Source organism: Chiloscyllium plagiosum, chromosome 13, assembly GCF_004010195.1.
Source record: "Chiloscyllium plagiosum isolate BGI_BamShark_2017 chromosome 13, ASM401019v2, whole genome shotgun sequence".
NCBI classification, from domain to species: Eukaryota; Metazoa; Chordata; class Chondrichthyes; order Orectolobiformes; family Hemiscylliidae; genus Chiloscyllium; species Chiloscyllium plagiosum.
In genome coordinates this window covers 60,475,860-60,496,924 of record NC_057722.1, presented here as the reverse complement: position 1 = coordinate 60,496,924, position 21,065 = coordinate 60,475,860, and the positions used below count along the sequence as shown (strand labels likewise).

The 21,065-nt window shown below is 40.9% G+C and overlaps 1 protein-coding gene across 1 annotated transcript; it reads left to right on the top strand.

Moving 5' to 3' along the window:
• Positions 1–11,825: 11,825 nt before the first annotated feature.
• Positions 11,826–19,122, top strand: LOC122555639 (EEF1A lysine methyltransferase 3-like). Its single transcript, XM_043701637.1, has 3 exons — positions 11,826–11,993; positions 16,796–16,907; positions 18,722–19,122. Exons 1-3 carry the CDS (start codon positions 11,826–11,828, stop codon positions 19,120–19,122), a joined length of 681 nt encoding a protein of 226 aa, XP_043557572.1.
• Positions 19,123–21,065: the final 1,943 nt, after the last annotated feature.

Below are 21,065 nucleotides of genomic sequence, written 5' to 3'. Positions count from 1 at the left end.
CCCTGTCCTCTGGATTTATACCGCAGTTTAACGTAAACCAAAATTCTGGGTTACTAAACTCTGGTCGCAAGGTCTGAAATATTATTTTACTGGCATTTAAACTTAGCTTCTTGTGTTGGACTGCCTCCCTTGGCTGTAGGCAGCCATATTTTCACATATTATACCAAGATAGCCTGTTTAGTGTATTGGAGTTTCATAATTAATTCCACCGACATATCTATTCTATACCCAAAAAATTGACTTTATATTTATGTCGATGGCTGCTAGGCATTCGTTAGGGCCCGGGTCTCCATCAGTTTCATTATTTTCTATTTCAAAACCATTCCTGGAATATTTCAGATATATATTATTTTCCAATTTCAAAAATGTTCGTCTATAATAACATTTATTGGTTAAATTACTTTGTCCAACATATTCCAAGATTTCTATGTCACCTGCTAAAATTCTGCTCGCTCTGTCGGTTTGCCATCATGTGAGGATGTGATGTGAGTTTCTGAATTCGAGTTATTTAGGCAATCTGGCATTCAGATTGTAATTGTCCCAGTGGAACAGAATGGAATTCCTTCAATTTGTCCTCTCCCTGTTTCGCTGTGGTTCCTCTTCACTCTCAAACTTCACTACGTTTCTTAGTAATTCTTGGACCTTACATTCTAGCATCGGAGCTAAGATAGCTCCCTTTTTGTTGTCGCCACATTGTGAATGAAATTACATTGGTTGGTGAGGTAAAATACTCACCTTCTAAATCTGTATTGAATACGGATGACTTGATTATCCATGCGCAACAGTTCATGAAATCGTAATTATTTTATAGCGAGATGAGAATAACTTTTGAGAAATACTTCACTGCTGTAAAATGGGTTGGGACATCTTGAAACAATAAAGATACTGTTTTTTTCTGAATTTACATGCTCAATTCAGCTGCACAAACAACTCACCTTTATTTTTCTTTAATTCATTCACCGGATGAGAGTTTCACTGGCTAGGGCAATTAAGAGTCAATCACATTACCTTAGATCTGGAGTCACATTTAGGCCAGATCAGGTAATTATAGCAGCTTCCTTCACTGAACCAGGTGGACATTTTCCCCCAACAAATCAATTCATGGTTATCATAATAATCTTTATTCCAGCTTTTGATTTAATTCAAATTCCACCACCAGCTGTGGCGGGATTCAAATCCGAGTCTTCAGAATGTTACCTGCAATAATACCACTGGGCCATCATCTCCCCGATTTATACAGTACGTTAAATAGAATAAATACAATCTAAATTAATTTGTAGCATTGTAATTTATAAATTCACCATTGATAATAAGGAAACTGGGAGAGCATGCAAAAACATGACATTTTCAATGGAATGTTAAGAAAGAAGGATTTGCAGAGGTAGAGACAATTGGGAAGTGATTTCCAGATGTCAGATTTTAGGTCATGGAAACAGTACACTGTACGGTATTTGAAGGGATTTCAAATGCCGAAAGTCAAAGCTGGAAGATGGGTACTTGAAGGGTTGCGAGATTAGTAGAAATAAACGCTAATACGAGAGCGAGAGATTGTATTAGAATAGAATAAGTTACCAGGAACAGCATCGCAAATTTAGGTTTTGGGTACCTGAAACCAAGGACATCAAACAATGAAAATGTTAGTGGCAAGTTAGGTTGTTACAAAGTGAGTGGCATATTACAGGAAAGAAACTGGTGCAGCCACAGCTAATGTCTGTATACAGTTTTGGCCTCCTTACCTAAAGAGGGATATACTTGTTCCAGACGAAGTAAAACATGGGTGTCTGTACTGGTTCCTGGGTGCGGGACATTTTAAATTAGAAGAGGTTGAGTAGACTGAGTCAGTATTTCCCAGGGTTTAGAGGTAAGAACAGGAATCTAATTGAAACAATTAAAGTGCTTAACTGGGTAAATGTAGAAAAAAATGCAACGCTTTGTTGGGTAATTTGTTCTCCTGTTTCTCAAATTGATGAAACAGTCATTTATAACTGTGTTGATAAATGGTAAGAAGGGATCAATCAACACTCTGTTTCTACTGGGTATGCAGCCCAGATTACTGATATTCCTTGACCTTGCGTCAGTCTTCTCTCAATCAACTGGAGTACTAATAACATTGTTGTGTTTCTGTATCCATAACACAGTCCTGAATACAGGACTGTCTTAGCTAACTTCTTAACTGAGGGAAAATCTCCCTTCATAGGAAATGGTTTAATACAGCAATTATGGGAAGGGTCAACTTATGGCTTTAAGGCTTCACTGGATCATCCTAGCTAAGTATTACTTAATCACATCTCGCTCAGTGAGGCTCTATTCTTCACTCTAAGCATTGGGAATTCTTCATCCCAGTGAATTGCAGATAACCAGTATCCAATTGAACTCACAATGCCAGCCAACAGATCGCTGGATACTAGGGAAATTGAGAGGTTTAGGAACACTACATGGTGGTGGATGTAACGTAGATCAGTCACAATCCCGCTGAATGACTGAGCATGCTTCAAGTATTGAAGAAATTATTTTTGCTTCTGGTATGCTGTTACATCGAATATTTACTTCTTTATCTCCAGGCTTTAATTCAACTCCTCATAGAAGCAAAAAGCATAGATGGAGGATGGTCAGCACATCAAGCCTTTTTAGTTATTTGAAATATTATACAACAACATTTAAGAGGCATTTGGATAGGTATATGAATAGGAAGGGTTTGGAGGGATATGGGCCGGGTGCTGGCAAGTGGGACTAGATTGGGTTGGGATATCTGGTCGGCATGGACGGATTGGACCGAAGGGTCTGTTGCCATGCTGTACATCTCCATGGCTCTATGCCTCTAATTAGTCTGACAAATAATGCTGTTGCCACGCATATGAGCATGTGTTTTACTGATCAAATATCATTTGTAACTAAAACCTTGCTATGTTTTAGTTTGCCTGTCGGGCATTTTTCTATCCATCTTTACTTCAGGAACCTGTGTCCTTTTCAGGTTTTGTTCTCTGTGTTTTGTCTACATATGAGTTCAACATCCAGTTCTTTATGAGAAGAAAATGCAGGAAAGGGCATCTAATAAATAAATATAAATCGAGGGCAAAGAGGAAGCAACATATCTTTCAAAAACATTTTCTCTAATGAAAGGTCATCTACTTGAAATGTTAACTTTGTTCATCCGTGGTTGTTACCCTATTTGTTGAGTCCTTCCATTTAAGATATTTATGGGATTTGACAGGGTAAATGTGGAAAGGATGTTTCACCTTGTGGGCAAGTCTAGGATCAGTGGGCATATCCCAGGGTAAGAGGTCACACATTTAAGATAGAGTTGAAAAGGAATTTCTTCTCTGAGAGGGCAGCGAATCAATGGAATTCTTATCACAGAGGGGATGTCAAGACTGGGGATTTCAAGGTTGGCACAGACAGATTTTTGATCAGTAAGGAAATCAAGTGTTACTGACGAAAAGACAGGAAATGGTGTTTAAGATTATTAGAAAAGCCATGATTGAATGGTGGAACAGACTCAATGAGTCGTGTGGTGAATTTCTGCTCCGATGTCTCACTGTCTTTTTTCTGTTCTTATTTGAGACGTCTCGAAGCGACATTATCTTGCCTTTGTAACTATTTCCCCCAGTAGCTACTTGCATGAACACTAATGTTTATAAGAGTTGCAGCAAGGGCACAAAAGAACTTTAAGAAACTTTCTTATCATATTATTCAGCCTCGAAACTGCAAAGATACACGTATTTCTGAATGGATTTAACTCAATGACGCACGATTTCTCAAACAACACTATGTTATTAGTACTCCAGTTGATTGAGAGAAGACTGACGCAGGGTCAAGGAATATCAATACTCTGGGCTGCATACCCAGTAGGAGTGGACTCGATGGGCCGAATGGCCTTACTTCCACTCTTATGTCTTATGGTCTTATGGAAACAGAGTATTGATCCCTTTTTACAATTTATCAATATTGACTATGTTAAGCTTTAATGACATTCTGAATCCATAACACAGTTCTGAATACAGGACTGTTTCGTTCTGTCTTAAGTAACTTCTTTACCGAGGGGAAAAAAAACTCCCTTCATAGGAAATAGTTTAATACAACAATTATGGTAAGGGTCAACTTATGGCTTTAAGGCTCACCTGGAGCATCCTAGGGAAGTATTACTAAACCACATATCACTTAGTGAGGCCCTATTGGAGTTTATTAATTAGAGACAAAGAACAGGGAGAATCATTAAGTATCCTAATTGATGGATCAATCAAGATTATCAAACGCAGACAATCCACTGTTTACAGAATATAGAGTCATAGAGATGTACAGCACGGAAACAGATCCTCTGTCTAAATTATCCATACCGACCAGATATCCCAACCCAATCTCGTCCCACCTGCCAGCACCTGGCACATATCCCTCCAAACCCTTCCTATTCATATACCCATCCAGGTGCCTTTTAAATGTTGCAATCATACTAGATTTCACCACTTCCTCTGGCAGCTCATTCCATACACGTAACCATCCTCTGCGTGAAAATAATAGCCCTCAGGTCTCTTTTATATCTTTCCCCTCTCACCTAAAACCTATGCCCTCCAGTTCTGGACTCCCTAACCTTAGGGAAAAGACTTTGTCTATTTATCCTATCCATGCCCCTCATGATTTTAAACCTCTATAAGGTCACCCCTTAACCTCCGAAGTTCCAGGGAAAACACCCCAGCCGATTCATCCTCTCCCTATAGCTCAAATCCTCCAACCCTGGCAACATACTTGTAAATGTTTTCTGAACTCTTTCAAGTTTCACAACATCTTTTCGATAGGATTAAGACCAGAATTGCATGCAATATTCCAAAAACGGCCTAACCAATGTCCTGTATAGCTGCAACACGACCTCCCAATTCCTGTACTCACTACTCTGACCAATAAAGGAAAGCACACCCAAATGTCTTCTTCACGATCCAATCTACCTGTGACTCTACTTTCAAGGAGCTACGAAACTGCACTCCAAGGCCTCTTTGTTCAGCAACACTCCCTAGGATCTTACCAATAAGTGTTAAAGTCCTGCTATGATTTGCTTTCCCAAAATGCAGCACCTCGCATTTACCTAAACTCCATCTGCCAATTCTCAGATATACATTGAAATTTACTCACAGCATCAAGTGATATACTACTAACTGAATATTGGAAGACAAATCCACATAGGAACATTCATTGACTGAGTTACCAAAGTGGTGTAGATGATATTGACGTGAAAAACAGAGCTAATTAATACTACGTCAGACCACTTTCAAATGTTGAGGTTAGGAATTATTGAGATGCAGTGAGATTGGGGCGTTAATGTTAGCCTTGAAGTTATGTCATTCGAACACTATGTTGTAGTTAGTTAAAAAAAATCTCTTTTCCAATATTTGGAACATAGAATCCCAGTAACATATGTTATAATGGGAGGTGTGTCGCAATGATTATCAGAATCATAAATAGCTAAGTTGTATGTGCACGCTGCATAGGCAAGGTTCGCGCTGAAGATTAATGGTGATAAAATTGAAGGCATTTAGATCACAGAATTACAGAAGTGTTACTGCGTAAAAGAAAGCCATTTAGTTGATCTTGCTTGCATTGGTCGTGTGAATGAGTACCAGGGCAATCACCTAATACCATGTTGAATGCTGAATTGAGCCTGTCTCTTCCATACTTCCAGGCAGTGCATTTCACACTCAAATTACTCATTGTGTGATAACCTTATTTCCCCCTTCACATCACCCTTGCACTTTTGCAAGCCCCTTTAAATCTGTGGCCTTCCATACTTGACCCTTTTATGACCATGAAATGTTTCTCGCTAAGCGCTTTATTCAAACCACTTCATCATCAATCAACTTTGAAATTGTTCCGCGCTCATAAAGATTTAAACTATTAATACTTGTTAGACAAAGCAAGGGCTCTAATACTGACACCAAGGGAACGCAATTTCAAGCCCCCAACTTCCGGTTATGTTTTTATTTAGAAGTACCCTCGAACATTAAGTGACTTTCCATCTTGGAAAGAAGGAATTTAGGATATCTTTCAAGTTTTTCATCCTTTGCTGTCACTGTTTTGTTTTCTGTTACTCAATTTCCATGAGGGTCTTTTCATTATGTGTTTCTTTTAATTTCGCTCTCTCCTAGGCACTGTGTGTCGCTGCTGCCCGACTCCCGGTCTGGCTACATCTTAGGACATTTCTGTTGCTTTTTGTCATTCTCTCCCAACTCCCAGTAACTGTTTCGGTTATTTTCACTGCAGCACGTTTTTATGGTGGTCTCTAATGCTGCCACATTGTGTGGCCATCCCCCTCACTTTCGCTGCTTGGTAATTGTTCACACTTTATAAACCTTATTGTGTAGCGAATGGCGTGGCATCGCTCTCCCACAACCTACATATGAGCAGGAAAAACAAACTCTCCCTCAGCTATATTTGAGCGTCTTGGTCTTTATTGGTTCTTTGTCTCCTCGCGATAATGTGTCACAACATCCTACTTTGAAATATTACTGATAAATGACAAGTCATACATCGTTGTCTGACTGTCTCGATTGTTGACTTGATTCATTGTGTGTAGGGCCCAGCGACGGTATTGATCGGAAACACCAAATATCCGGATTTCTGATAGGGTGCCGTGAGTTTAAACATTTAAGGTAACCTAAGTGACAAACTGCAGAATTTATTTAAATTCAATGTGACGGGAATTCAAAGCTTGATCATTGATGTTCACAATGTATGTCCATCATCATTGTATCCCCTATCTGCCATTATACTACAGGCATGTGAATATATGTTAATGGAAAAATAAGATTTCCAACTTCTCTTGCACAATCTCTCCGTGACTATTATCACACTCTTGATTGTTTGCTATGGTTTTCAACCTTTGATTATTATCTTAAGTTTGTCTTTGACATCTCTCCTTTCCGTTTTCTGATCTGCCCCATTTTCTCCATTGGTGTTTCTAACCATGGGATGCTTGATTTTCCATTTTTGGATTGATCTCCTTTTGGTGGAGTGAGAATTAATGCCCCCTTTGGATAGGAAGCACGGCCAAACATGACAAGGGACACAGTTTTCGGAATTGAATATTACTTAAGAGTAAAATATCCTGAACTAGGGGAAGCGTCTAGTCACGACTAATTTCACATCATCGGTTCTGCAGCATCCTGAGGGAGGTCAGAACTCGGAATGATGATGGTGCGTTGGAAAGAAGGCTGCAGCCCATCGACATCCAAGTTTTAGTCCTGTACCTTGGCAACTCCATGTAGTCCCCTCCAGTAGGGCGAATTCAAAAGAAATATACATTAGTTGTACAATGCAAAAATATTTATATGAGTTTCATGTCATTTCACGAATTTCCAGAACTACATAGAATTCGCCAGTGAAAGAGAAGTGATTGTAATTGAGGAAAGCAAAATCAATCTCAATGAAACATTGCAATAAATATCCAGCCCAATGGGACCAAAATGTCATGTATTAACCTCGGCTAAGTAGGGCAATGTTGTATTTTAATATTGCCAAGAATGTGATATTGTGACGTACTTGAAAAGATGCATATCTGACTGCCGCAGAGGGCGGTACGGTTATCCTTCATCTAATTGCGTCACCAAGAAGTTGGCAACTAACCACAAAAACATTTCCACCAGTAAACAATCGGAAACTCCCCTGTTTTCTCAAACAACATCTTCGACAATTGTCAACTGTGTTTTCTGAGTTGTGTTATGTTCTGTATTCCCCCATCTCACTGGCATTCTGTGCTCTCTTCTGTAGGAAGATGTAGGCAGCCACTTTTAATTAATCTGCACGGCCATGTTATGACATATATCTGGGGAAGATGGATTTGACCCGTGACCCTCTGGCCCAGATGGGGTCCACCATCCCCACACCACAAAAACACTTGCAAGATAACATCTACTAGTCCTATGAATGAGTGAAATGCGTACTAGGATCGCGTATGTATAAATCGGGATGGAGAAGAAGTGAAGCAAAAATAGAATGGTGCGATCTACATGGATGTGAGGAGTATTGTGATAGAATGAGTTTGAGAAAAACAGTGTGGGGAAGTATACAGCAAGGTGCAAATGAATGTGCAACTGTACTTACGCTATATCACCTTGTTGTTGAATCACAAACAATCATTGAATCTGAAACGCTTAGCCTCTGACGTCCTGTCAAACGGACCTGCTGCAGGTCAGTCTCCAACACCCCAGCTCAGCTGTAAATTTTTTCTTTCTGCTGTCGGGGAAATGATCTCTCTCCTACACCTCACAACACTCAGTAATCAATAATGGAGGCTGAAATCCATCACGAACCTTTTCATAAGGTCATAAACCCTGGGGTCTTGTGGCATAGTGGTCGAGTCCCTACCTGTGGAGCGGTTATGTCATGCGTTCAAGTCCTACCTGCTCGAGGAATGTGTGATGACATCGCCGAACAGTTTGATTAAGAGACTATCCCTAAGACAATGAAACATAGAAGTAGGCCAATTAGCGTATCGAACCCTTCCACCGTTCAATCGGGTCATGGTTGATCTGATAATCCTCAGCTCCACTCTGCTGCATTTTTCCATGATTCCCTTTGTTGTCTGTTACCTTCGACTTCCATCTTCAGTTTGAGTTTTAACTGCTGGAGTTGGATTGGTGTCATGTGGAACATACCTCATGTCCATTACTGTTGATTAGGAAAAAAACAAGTGAGAATAAGTTGTTGCAAAAAATATTCATGAAAACATTTCTCGATTTTCGGTAATATCTGACATCGATACACTTGTCATTCGCAGCTCAGCCTCTTGTGCCTGTGTTACTAAAGGCCACTTGCTCACACCTCCACGATATTTGCAGACTCCCTACTCTCCCACCCCCCAAACTACTCCCTACCTGCGGTATCGTCCATTTCCCGCTGATACCTTGTACAGCACCCTTGTAATGACCATGTGCCATACTTCATTTCCCACAATCTACCAAACTGTACCAAGTCCCCCTCCTCTATCATCATACTGGTTTGCCCTCCGTCATTTACTCAAATTTGGAATTTTCATTCTCCATTTCAATGCATTACTTGACTCAGTGTTTACCGTTTCTGTGAGAATTGCCAGGCTAGTAACCTTCTGAGAACTGGGGTCCTCGATCTCTTTTCTTTAATCCACCTGGCGTCCAGCGATGGTGCTTATATTTTCAGTATGCTGACGAAAAATCCTCGAAAAATCCTAAACACCTCTAATTTTCACATTTCTTTTTTGCTTTAACTGCATCAGTTAGTACTCAGGATTTTAACGAACGCACCTGATGTTTCTCTTCCTTTATTGTATTAATTGTTGGCATATATTTCTGGGAGAAGACATATTTATCGTATTTGTTATGTAAATGCAAGTTCGGGCTCTTGTAGTGGAAGGGTAGGGTTCCTACCTCAGAGCCAGCAAGTTCAAGTCCCAATTCGTCTCCAGATGTGTCACAGGATTTCTGAACAGCTCATTAGAAAATATCTCTAAATACAAATTGCTAATGTTGAAGTATAACGAATTAATTTCAAGACAGGATACATATTTACTTATCAATTTTACCACAGTGTAGGCTCAGAGTGAGTACGCCTATTCTGACTTCTCAATGAGTAAGAACAATATGGTCAAATCGCATTGGATCATTGTTAATGTTGTTGATGCCATGCATTTTGAACTCCAAGACTGCTTTAAAAAAAGAGCTTAACACAACTTGTATTCATTTAAACTCACTACTGTCAAAATTCATCCAAGTTGCGAAGAATAGTAAAGAGACTGAATAAATGAGTAAGGAAAACGAAGAAAGCTGGCATCTTAAGGGATTGTAAATGGTTCATTTGTTTAATAGCTTATTTCTAATTATCCAAAGCCACCTGGAATCAAATACCTACTGCAATGTTTTCCAGTTTACCGGTTATGCCAAGCTAAAAGAGAAAGCAGAAGTGGAAGACAGCCTTCAGAAATTACAAAATGAATTGCATAAAATAAATGCATTAAAAAAGCACAAGGTAGGATTGGGTTTACTGAGGACAGCTTTGCCAGTGTACAAATGAATGAAGGATGAAAACCCCATGGATTCGACATTAACATGTCCAACCAATGCAGAGAATAAATCAAAGACAGTATAATGTTGAAATACATGGTCAAACTAGTATGCCAAGTTGTGACATTGCGAAGGAGGAGATATTAAATTGTTTCAGTAAACTTGAAATTGATAAATTCCGAGGCCTAGATGTGATGTATCCAAAGCTGCTGTGGGAGGCAAGGGAGGTGATCGCAGGGGCTGTGACATTGATTTGTAAATTCCCTCTGAGAGGTGGCAGAAGATTGAACAACAGCTAATGTAATACCAATATTCAAGAAGAGTGGTAGGGAAAAACCAGAAAACTACAAACCAGCAAGTCTAACATCTGTTGTGGAGAAACTATTGGAAAGAATCATGAGGGGTCGAATTAATCTCCATTTGGAGAAGCATGTTTTAAGAACAGATCATCAATACGACTTTGTAAAAGGAGGGGGGGGGGGGGGGCTTCATGTCTAACAAACTGGATTCATTTTTGAGGAGGTGACTAGGTGTGCAGATATGAGTGCGGTTGATGTAGTCTGCATGGACTTAAATAATGCTTTTGACAAGGCTTTGAGCGACAGTCTGATGAATAAGCTATTAGCCCATGGAATCAGAACAATTTGTTAAATTTGATCCAAATTTACCTTCGTGGCAGGAAGCAGACGTTGTTGGTCCAGAGGATTTCAAAAATTTTCTTTCACCCAGGGAGTGGAACTCAATATCTGGAAATATCATAGAATCATAGAATCCCTAGAGTGTGGAAAACGGCCATTTGGCCCAACAAACACACACCGACCCTCCAAAGAGTAACCCACCCAGATCCATTCCCCTACATTTCCCCTAACTAATGCACCTAACCTACACATCCCTGAACACTGTGAGTAATTAGAGGCAGGAATCATCAAATCATTTATGATATTTCGACGAGCACTTGAAACGCTACAGCATGCAAGATTATGGGTCAAGTTCTGGAAAATGGAGAGAGAATAAATGAATGTTTGATGACCAACGCGAACATCACAGACCCCAGGGTCTTCTTTCAGTGTCGTAGAAACATTGCGCTCCCAACTATGACCAATTGTGTGGAAAAAAATTGAACAGCATCTTGAGTTCCGTGCCTAGTCAGATAATCAAATACCACAAGAGGTCAAGTACAACGCGAAAGAACTGCAGATTCTGTGAATCAGAAACAAACAGAAATGGCTGGAAAAGCTTCGCAGATCTGGCAGCATCTGTGAGGAGAAATCTGAGTTCCGTTTCGGGTCGAGTGACCCTTCCTCAGAACTTCCCTCGTTAACTCTGACTTCTCTCCACAGATACTGCCATACCTGCTGAGCTTTGCCAGCAGTTTCTGTTTTCGTTGAAGAAGTCAGATTCATCGTCTTAAATCGAACTAGATATTGTGGGGGTCTTATGCGATGCAATCCATTTTAAATCTAATTGAAATATTTGAACTCCAGTGTTCGTAAATTGTGAGAATTTGGACAGATATTTTAGCTTACATGTTCAAATAGGTGACAGGCAAGTCAACCCGGACCTTCTGGCGCAGAGGGGAGGAACTAGTACTGCGCTACCTGGAATCCAGTGCGATTGTAGGGAGAGTGAACCTGCACCTAAGTGTTATACCTGTTGAAAAATGTCAAAATGAACTTGGAGCTGCTGTAATTCACTATTTTTAAATTTTCTTTATAAATACAGCTTACAAGTGAGAGTGCAAGTACACCTAACAGTACACTGACCACAACTTGAAGGGTTGTTGAAAATCCAGGATTATCCACCAGGATGTCAGAAAGCAAGATAGCCTCCGTGTTGAAGAAGCCAATGACCGAAGTTTTCATAGAAGCCGACAATTTGAAGTATAAGCTTTTCTACCCCGTATGCGGTTTCCTTTTAGAAATTGCTTTGAAGCCGATAGTTAACACAGAGTTTGGAACTATGGTCTGGAATGCTGTAAGTTTATAGCAATTTCGTATTGTCAATTAATGTCGATGTTTCCCAGACCTTCATGTGTAAATTCTTCCATTTAAGTCACTCTGGCACTTTAAGGATCAGAGTCATCGAATCATACAGCACGAAAACAGACCCTTCTATCCAACCAGTCCACTCCGACCATAATCACAAACTAATCTCGTCCACATGCAGTGCCTGGCCCATATCCCTCCAAACATGTCTTGTTCATGCACTTATCCAAATGTTTTTTACATGTTGTAATTGTATCTGCATCCACCACGTCAACTAAAAGTCTATTTCTTAAACGAACCACTCTGAGTAAAAAAAAACTCGTCTTTTAAAAATCGTTCTCTTTTCCCCTTAAAAATATGCCCCAGTCTTGAAATCCCCCAACCCAGGGAAAGGAGACCTGCCATTCACATTATCTATACGCCTCATGATTTTATAAAACCTCCATAAGGTCACTCCCCAACTTCCTACACACCTGTGAAAAACATCCCAGCCTATCCAACCTTTAGTTATAAGGCAAACCCTCCGTTGGGGACAACATCCTGACAAATCTCTTCTGAACCCTTTCCAGCTTAATAATATCCTTCGTCTTATAAAAGACACAGATGACAGTGGGAGAAAGTGACGACTGCAGATATTGGAGATCAGAGTCAAAAACTGTGATGTTGGAAATGCACAGCCGGTCAGGCGGCATGCGAGGAACATAAGATGAAGAGCTTATGCTCGAAATGTCGACTCTCCTCCTCCTCGGATGCTGCCTGGCCAGCTATGCTTTTCCAGCACCACACTTTTTATCACAGATGATAGTGTGACACTGGCACTGGTAAGCAGTTGCTTCTCGTCCTTTTCCAGCTACCATCCGCCTTTGACGTATTTGATCACAGCATTCTCCACTATAGCCTGTCCACCAGTTAACTATTGGGAAGACTGACGCTACTTCCTTTGCTCGTTGCCAAAAACGTCAGCACCCTCGCTATCAACGTCATACTTCCCCTTACAACTGACACTTCTTTATATATAATAACCGCGATGTTATATGTCATAGCACAACGAGCCTTCTGACGCATCTTTGCAGCGGGATAAAACGTGTGGTTGATTGGAGGTGATTTTTCATAAAGCTGCAGGAACTTTATTTCACCGAGCGAGTGGTAAACCTAAGGAAGTGTCTGTCTATTGAAATGACAGCAACAGCTAGTGTTCCTTTAAGACACGATCTATGTTGAATATAATGTTCGTGGGGAAGCCAGGTATCTTTGGAACTGTGATTCCTAAAACTCACCAATATCTGATCCTCTGTCTCATGTCTGTGTTTGAACTGATGGATGGGTATTCATGACCATGGCTATTTAACAAAGCATGGTAACTTATGGTAACTTCGTCCACCGTAAAGGGAATGGAGATGCGACCAATTATTTTTCCCTAAATTCACATGCTTCCAAGAAACAGATCTAGAAGTGGTTGCCTGGAGAGCGCACCTTTGATAACAAATACAAAAGGAAGCCGCCAAAGATGCTACAAATCTGAAACAAAAAACACGAAATATTGGAAATATTGAGCAAAGCCGAGGGGATCAATTGATGACTGGATTTATTGAGGCCCTGGTGAAATAAGGCGGCATTTGGCATGCATAGGCAGTTGGGATGAAGTGAATACCTTGAGGATTATATGATTTGGAGACGCCGGTGTTGGGCTGGGGTGCACAAAGTTAAAAATCACACACCACCAGGTTATAGTCCAACAGGTTTATTTGGAAAAACTAGCTTTCGGAGCGCTGCTCCTTCATCAGGTGGTTGTGGAGAATAAGCCTTATTCTCCACAACAACCTGATGAAGGAGCAGCGCTCCGAAAGCTAGTGTTTCCAAATAAACCTGTTGGACTATAACCTGGTGGTGTGTGATTTTTAACTTAAAAGAGAAATCAAGGGGGCTAAAAGTGTATACGATATGGGTTTGACAGATAAGGTAAAGGAGAATCCCAACAGATTCTACCAGTACATGAAGTGCAAAACCGTAACTAGGAAGAGAGTAAGGCCTCTTAAAATTCAATAAGGTTGACTATGTGCAGAGGCACATATGGTGGGTGAAATTCTAACTGAGTATTTCTCATCAGTATTTTCAATCAAAAAAGGCGTGGATACTAAAAACCGTGGGGAAATAAAGTGTGATGCCTTAAAGACAGTGTACATTACAGAAGGAGGTGTTGGAAGTCATAAAACACACATTAAGGTAGATAAATCCTCTGGACATGTTGAAGTATCCCAGGGAGGCTAGGGGGGAAATTACGCAGTCCCTTGCAGAGATATTTGTATCATGGGTGAAATGCCCGAAAATTGGAAGGCGGCTGATATTTTGCCATAATTTAAGAAAGGCTACGGAAAAAATGCTGGGAACTACAGATTTGTGAGCCTACCGTCTGTGCTGAGTAAGTTGCTAGAGGGGATTCTGGGATACAGGATCTACAGGCACTTCGAGCGGCAAGGACTCATTTGGGATAGTTAGCATGGCTTTGTGCGTGGGAAACCAGGAACATAAATAAGGGCAGAAAAGGACGTTGTCTGCATGAACGTTAGCAAGACCTGTGACAGGATATAGCATGTTGAGTAAAGTTAAATCTCACAGGATCCAGGCAGAGCTAACCAATTGGATACAAAATTAGCTTGAAGGTTGAATAGAGAGTGGTGATACACGCTAGCTTTTCAGACTGGAGGACTGTGTCCAGCAGTGTACCACAGGGATTGGTGGATGGTTCATTTATGTAGATGATTTGGATGCGAATTTAGGAGGTATGGTTAGTAAATTTGTGGATGACTCGAAGATTGGTGGTATAGTGGATAGTGAAGAAGGTTATGTGCGAACGCAGCGAGATCTTGATCAACTGGGCCAGTGAACTCAGGAATGGCAGATGGAGGTTAATTTTAATAAATGTAAGGCACTGCATTTTGGTCGGTCAAACCTGGCAAGAACTTCCACAGTTATGAGTAGGGCGCTGGGGAGAGTTAACGAACAAATAGATCTAGGGGTACAGGCTCACAACTCCTTGAAAGTGGAGTCACTTATAGACAGGGTGATGAAAAAAACTTTCGACATGCTTTCTTTCATCGGGTCTGAGTATTTGGTATAGGGGTTGGGATGTCTTGTTGCAACTTTACAAGACATTGGTGAGGCCACATTTGGAATACTGCATGCAGTTCTGGTCACACTGCGAGAGAAACGATATTATTAAAGTTGAAAGAGTGCAGAAAATATTTACCAGGATGTTACCTGGACTGGAAAGTTTGAGTTCTAAGAAGAGGATCGACTGAAACATTTTTTCCCTGGGGATTACGTGACTGGGAGTTGACCTTGTAGAGGTCTATAAAATAATGAGAGGCATAGATAAGGTAGGTTGTCAAAATCTTTTCCCAGTTTTAAGGGTGTCTAAAACTTGACGGCATAGGTTTAAGTTGACAGGGCAGAGATACAAAAGGATCCAGAGGGGCATTTTTAAACACAGAGGGTGGTGAGTGTCTGGAACCGGCTGCCAGAGGAAGTGATGGAAGCGAGTACAATTTCGTCATTGATTTAACACTTAGGCAGGTATATGGAGTGGATAGATATGGAGGGATAGGGACCAAACGCAGCTAAATGGGATTAGTTTCGTTGTGAAAACTTGGCGGCATGGAAAAGTTGGGCCGAAGGGACTGTTTCCATGCTGTAGCCATCTAAGATTCTATGACTCTAAAAGCAGACTTAATCTTGCGGGTGTACCACCTTTCACCAGAGTTGAGGAAGTGCGGGTGTGTAATAGGTTTTCAGCAAGTAAAAGGAGACCTTAAGAAGGAGAGATAGACTGGGGGCGGGAGAAATTAAATGGCAAACATTTCATGGCACAAACGCTAAAGGGAGTGGTCATGGACAACGAAAAAGAAGTTCTGATCACGTGACTGGATGTAAATGTAGAACCAAATTAATAAATATCTCAGAAAACCATAATAAACGAAAACGGTGGAACACGATCAAGGCAGAGATCATGATGTAATTTTGTTAAGCTGAATGGGTAATCTAGAAGGCTTTAAAGCATCGAAGGAAAAATTAGATGTGATTGCTTAAACTTGCATTGAAACTCTGAAATACTGCAGGATGCCGAGGTCATAAAGGTTAGAAAGGGAGCAATGTTAAAAGTTGAAAAAAACAAAGGATAGGAAGCTGACGGTCATGCTTACAATCGGAATGGCGATGTTTCACAAAACATTCACTCAGTCTATATTTGGTCTTGCCAATGCAGAGGGGATCAAATAAAGAGCACTGAATCCAACTACTATGAAAGATGTAAAGCACTTGGCAAGAATGTTTGGGTCATATCCTTAGTGGAGAAAGTGAGGTCTGCAGATGCTGGAGATAAAAGTTGAAACTTTATTGCTGGAACAGCACAGCAGGTCAGGCAGCATCCAGGGAACAGGAGATTCGACGTTTCGGGCACAGGCCCTTCTTCATTCCTGAAGAAGGGCCTGTGCCCGAAACGTCGAATCTCCTGTTCCCTGGATGCTGCCTGACCTGCTGTGCTGTTCCAGCAATAAAGTTTCAACTCATATCCTTAGTCACTTGGGTTGTCACAAGGTAGCAACGAATAGGTAAGCAGTCTGAGCAATGCTCCCACTGATCCCTGAATACCTGATAGGGATTCTACCCAGGAACAAATTAACGGGAAATTGTCCTCCCCAGAGTCGTGAAAGAGACCGATTGATGCTGTTTCACTACTTTTTTTTGGTAGGCCCGCATGGACGTAACAATTAAAATTTCGGTTGCTTTTTTTAGGGTCTTGGTTTGTGTCAGTACTTTGAGGAACAGAAGATGGATTTCTCGCACAAGAAAGTGATTGAACTGGGAGCGGGCACTGGGATTTTGAGCATTTTAACAGTCCTTCTCGGTGAGTGGAATGGGTCCGCACACAAATGGGGCAGCAAGATAAATCTTAATCTGCATCAGCAATATTCGGAGGGTACTTTAAAGAATGATATATTACGAGATGTAGCGTTGCTAGCTATCAAACAGCTGTTTATTAAACTGAACAAGAATTGATGTAGAGTCGATTTTGGTTCCTATGATTCCAAGCGAATAATAACTGATCAATCTTCAGATGTCCTTGATGACAGAGGACTGCAGACACAGTCTAAGGACACAACTTAGGATGGGTCTATTCACCCAGCGTGTAGTGGGCCTACCTGTGAAATTCTCTGCCATAGAAAATGGTTGAGGCAAATGCGTTGCATGTTTACAAGAAGGTGTTAGATATAGTCCTTAGGGCGAAACGAAACGAATCATAGCTTTTGGGGCGAAAGCAGAAACAGGGTACTGCATTGGATGACCAGTCATGATCATGTTGAATGGCGCGTCTATTGAAACGTTCAAGGTTTGCAGGAAACCGACAGGGGCAGTGGAAAGGTTGTTCCCTTGTGGGACACTCTCCGACCAGAGGGGACAATCTCATAGTAAGGCATTATACATCAAAGACAGACATGATAATTTTTTTTCTCTAAGACGGTCGTGAATCTGTTGAAGCGCCTACAGCAGAGGGTTGCGAAGGCTGAGTGTTTAGAAATATTCAAGGCTGGGATGTACAGAATTTTGATCTACAAGAGAATGAGGATTATTAGGAAAAATGCAAGAATGTGGAGTTGAAGATGAAGTGATCATGATCTCATTGAATAGCGGAGCAAATTCGATAGACTCAACGGACTACTTCTGCTCCTATGTCTGATGATCTAAAGGTCCACTGTCAACGGTGGCGGTGTGAACAATTCAGTTGTTTACATTGTAAAAACAGTCCATTCGTTTATATAAAGAAACATCATTTTCTGTCATGAGAAGATCAACTTCCATTTGTCAAACATCTTTAACGCCATATGCGCTTCTAAGATAAATGATGCGGTAGATTTCGCGCCTCCCAGAAGAAAGCGAAACAGAGACATGATTTGGAGATGCCGGTGCTGGACAGGGGTGTACAAAGTTAAAAATCACACAACACCAGGTTATAGTCCAACAGGTTTAATTGGAAGCACTAACCTTCGGACCAGCGCTAGTGCTTCCAATTAAATCTGTTTGACTATAACCTGGTGTGTGATTTTTAACTTTGGACACAGAGACAGAGATGTTTAACGAGAGAAGTTTACATTCTGGGGAGTCGAAGGCGCGGCTGCCAGTGGAATCCGGAGTGAAATCCGACAAGTTTGAGGTCAACAATTTAGGCTAAACTCACAATATCTTTTGTTGCAAAATCTATCGTCATGGAAATTTGGAAACTTTTCCTACGAAAGCCTGTCCAAAAGTGGACAACAATTGAAAAGGTCAAAACTAATATGGGCAAGCCGATTTTTTTGCATTTTATGTTGTCATGAGATGGAGTGAACGGAATGCAGAGTGGGCACTTCAGCAATGCCCTTTTTAAATTCTGGAGCAGGTTACTGTAAAGTTAACTAACAAATCCAGCGGCCGCGAGGGAATAGCAGTATTGAACGCTGTAACGTTTAATTTAAACGCTCATACAATTGACATCCTCTGCGCACGGCTGCGCACTGACAAGAATCGGATCTTCTCATTGGCCACTTTCCTGGCCTGCCCTTTCCCTTCCTTCTCCGGGCCATATGTGTGTCGGTATTTCCCAGGACCACCGTTTTGGGCGTGATCATATTCCCGCGGATCCAACTAATCAAATCGGTTCCTTTTCTAATCTTCCCCTTTCAGGTGGAGATGTCACTATAACAGACAATCCGCAGCTCCTGCAGCAAATCGAACTGAACGTCTCCGCCAATATCCCGTCTTCCATGAAATCTCGCGTCCAAATCCGCGCCCTCTCCTGGGGGCTGGACCAATCACAGTTTCCATCCGACTACGACTACATCTTGGGTGGGGATATCGTGTACAACCGTTCAAGTCTTCCTTTAATTCTCAAGACGCTCCAACATCTCTGCAATGAATCGACGGTCATTTATTTCGCCTCCACAATGTCCATCAGCCGTGAATTGATCACCTCCAGCTACCGGACTCTATTTCAGTATTTTGATTCTGATCTCGTTTGCAGATATGAAAACGTGGATGTTAACTTGTATAGGATGACTAAAAAAAAGTCCCAGACACAGGGTTGAAATTCATCAGAACTCATTGAATCACCATATCATTCACATTTGCAGGACAGAAAGAGGCCTTTCGGTCCCTAATGTCTGTGCCAGCCAAAAAGAGAGATTTGCATAATCCTTTTTTCCACCTCTTAAACCATAATAATGCAGGTTGCATCTCTTCAAGTATCTGCTTTTACGCCCTTTCAGGCAGGGACTTACAGATCCTAGAACCTTCAAGGTGAAACGTCTTCCAATCCTCCTTCCATGTACTTTAGATCTAAACCCAATCATTGTATTTGCTGCTGATTGAAATAGGTTATTCCTATTCACTCTAAGCCGTTCAATTACACTTCTCCATTATATCCTCCCTGATTTTTCATACCTTAATTAGTAAAAGAAGTTAACTTGTATGCCTTTTAAACCATAATTTCTATCCATCCCATTGCCTTCCGGGATCTGTTTTCTTGCCTTTCAGGGTTCATATGTTTTTCACAACTCTTGTTATACAATTCTTTATTGCGGATATTCTGTCCCTTTTGCCCTCTCTGGTTGCACTTCTCTTGGCCACTTTTCCGCTCATCTATGTAATTTTTAGATATCTAAATGCTGTCTACAGTTTTCTTCAACCACTCTTCAAAGTTCTTGTTTATATCTTCTATATTTTAATACAAATCATTGGCATACATAATGAAAATCATTGGATCCAATCCGAGAACTCCGTGAAAGCAGCCATACCAATCACACACACAAAATAAACACTTGTGTCCCTTTGTTTCCTGCAATTGAGGCAGTTTTGTTTCTAGTTTATCACTTATCCTTAAATCACATGAGCTTTTTCTATTCTGACTGTCATAAATCTTGCTAAAATCCATGCAGACTATATCAACATTAATATCATGAATCCTCCTCATTATCTTTGCAAAATATTGGATTAAAGTATGAGGAATGCATTTAATAATTGGAAGCTCAAAATGCAAAGATCAACTCTCGTATGCTTGAATCTCAACGAAGCTAACCGATTTCATTCTATGTGGCGCCGTTGTCATTGAATGTCTCATTGTAGGTGTCTTGAACAGTCAATTTGTAATATTAATTATTCAGAAATTTGTTCATTGGAAGAGTGAACATTTATAAACAGCCCTTTAAACAATTTTCAGATTTCTATTCTGATCGCCAAGCTAATGAAACAAATATTTGCAAACCTGCAAAGAGTATTTTCCTTTTCCATTTGTTCATGGAATCTAGGTGTCATGCGCTATACCGGCATTTATTTGCCTCGGAAAAGGTGCTGGTGAGCAGCGGCATGAAGTGCTTCAGTTGTCAGAGTGTAGATACGCCCACAGAGCTATTTGGAAGTGAGTTGTAGGATTTTGACAAAAATGAAAGTTTGAGACTATCCGGATTGTGCAAGTCGAGGACGGGACTTCCAGGTGGTGGTATTCCCAAGCGTTTTCTGACCTTGGTTTTCTCGGCGGTGAGGCCACGGGTTTGCAGAGGGCACTGCTGATGTCAGTTGGGGACAAATGGAATGGCTGTTGAAGATCATGAATAGGATATAAATCAAAATGTTTCTTTGTCCTGGATAGTGCTCAGCTTCTTGAGCATTGTTCAAGCTGCACCTACCCAGTCAAATGGAGAGTGTTCCATGGCCAAGCTGACTTGAGATTTGTAGATGATGGAGAGTCACTGAGAAGACAGGAAATGCTTTATTCATGCATAATTCCTAGCTTATGATCTGGTGTAGTGGTAATAATATTTATATGGCTGGTCCACCTCAATTTCTGATCAATGTTAGCATCCAGTATGTTGATTGTCGGAATTCAGCAACGATAATGCCGTTGAAGGGACGATGATTAGATTCTCTCCTGCTGGAGATGGCCATTGCGCCGTAATTGTTTCGTACGAATATTGCTGAACAGAGATCACGAAATTTATAGAGGACAACTCGAACAGACATGGTTTACAAAACA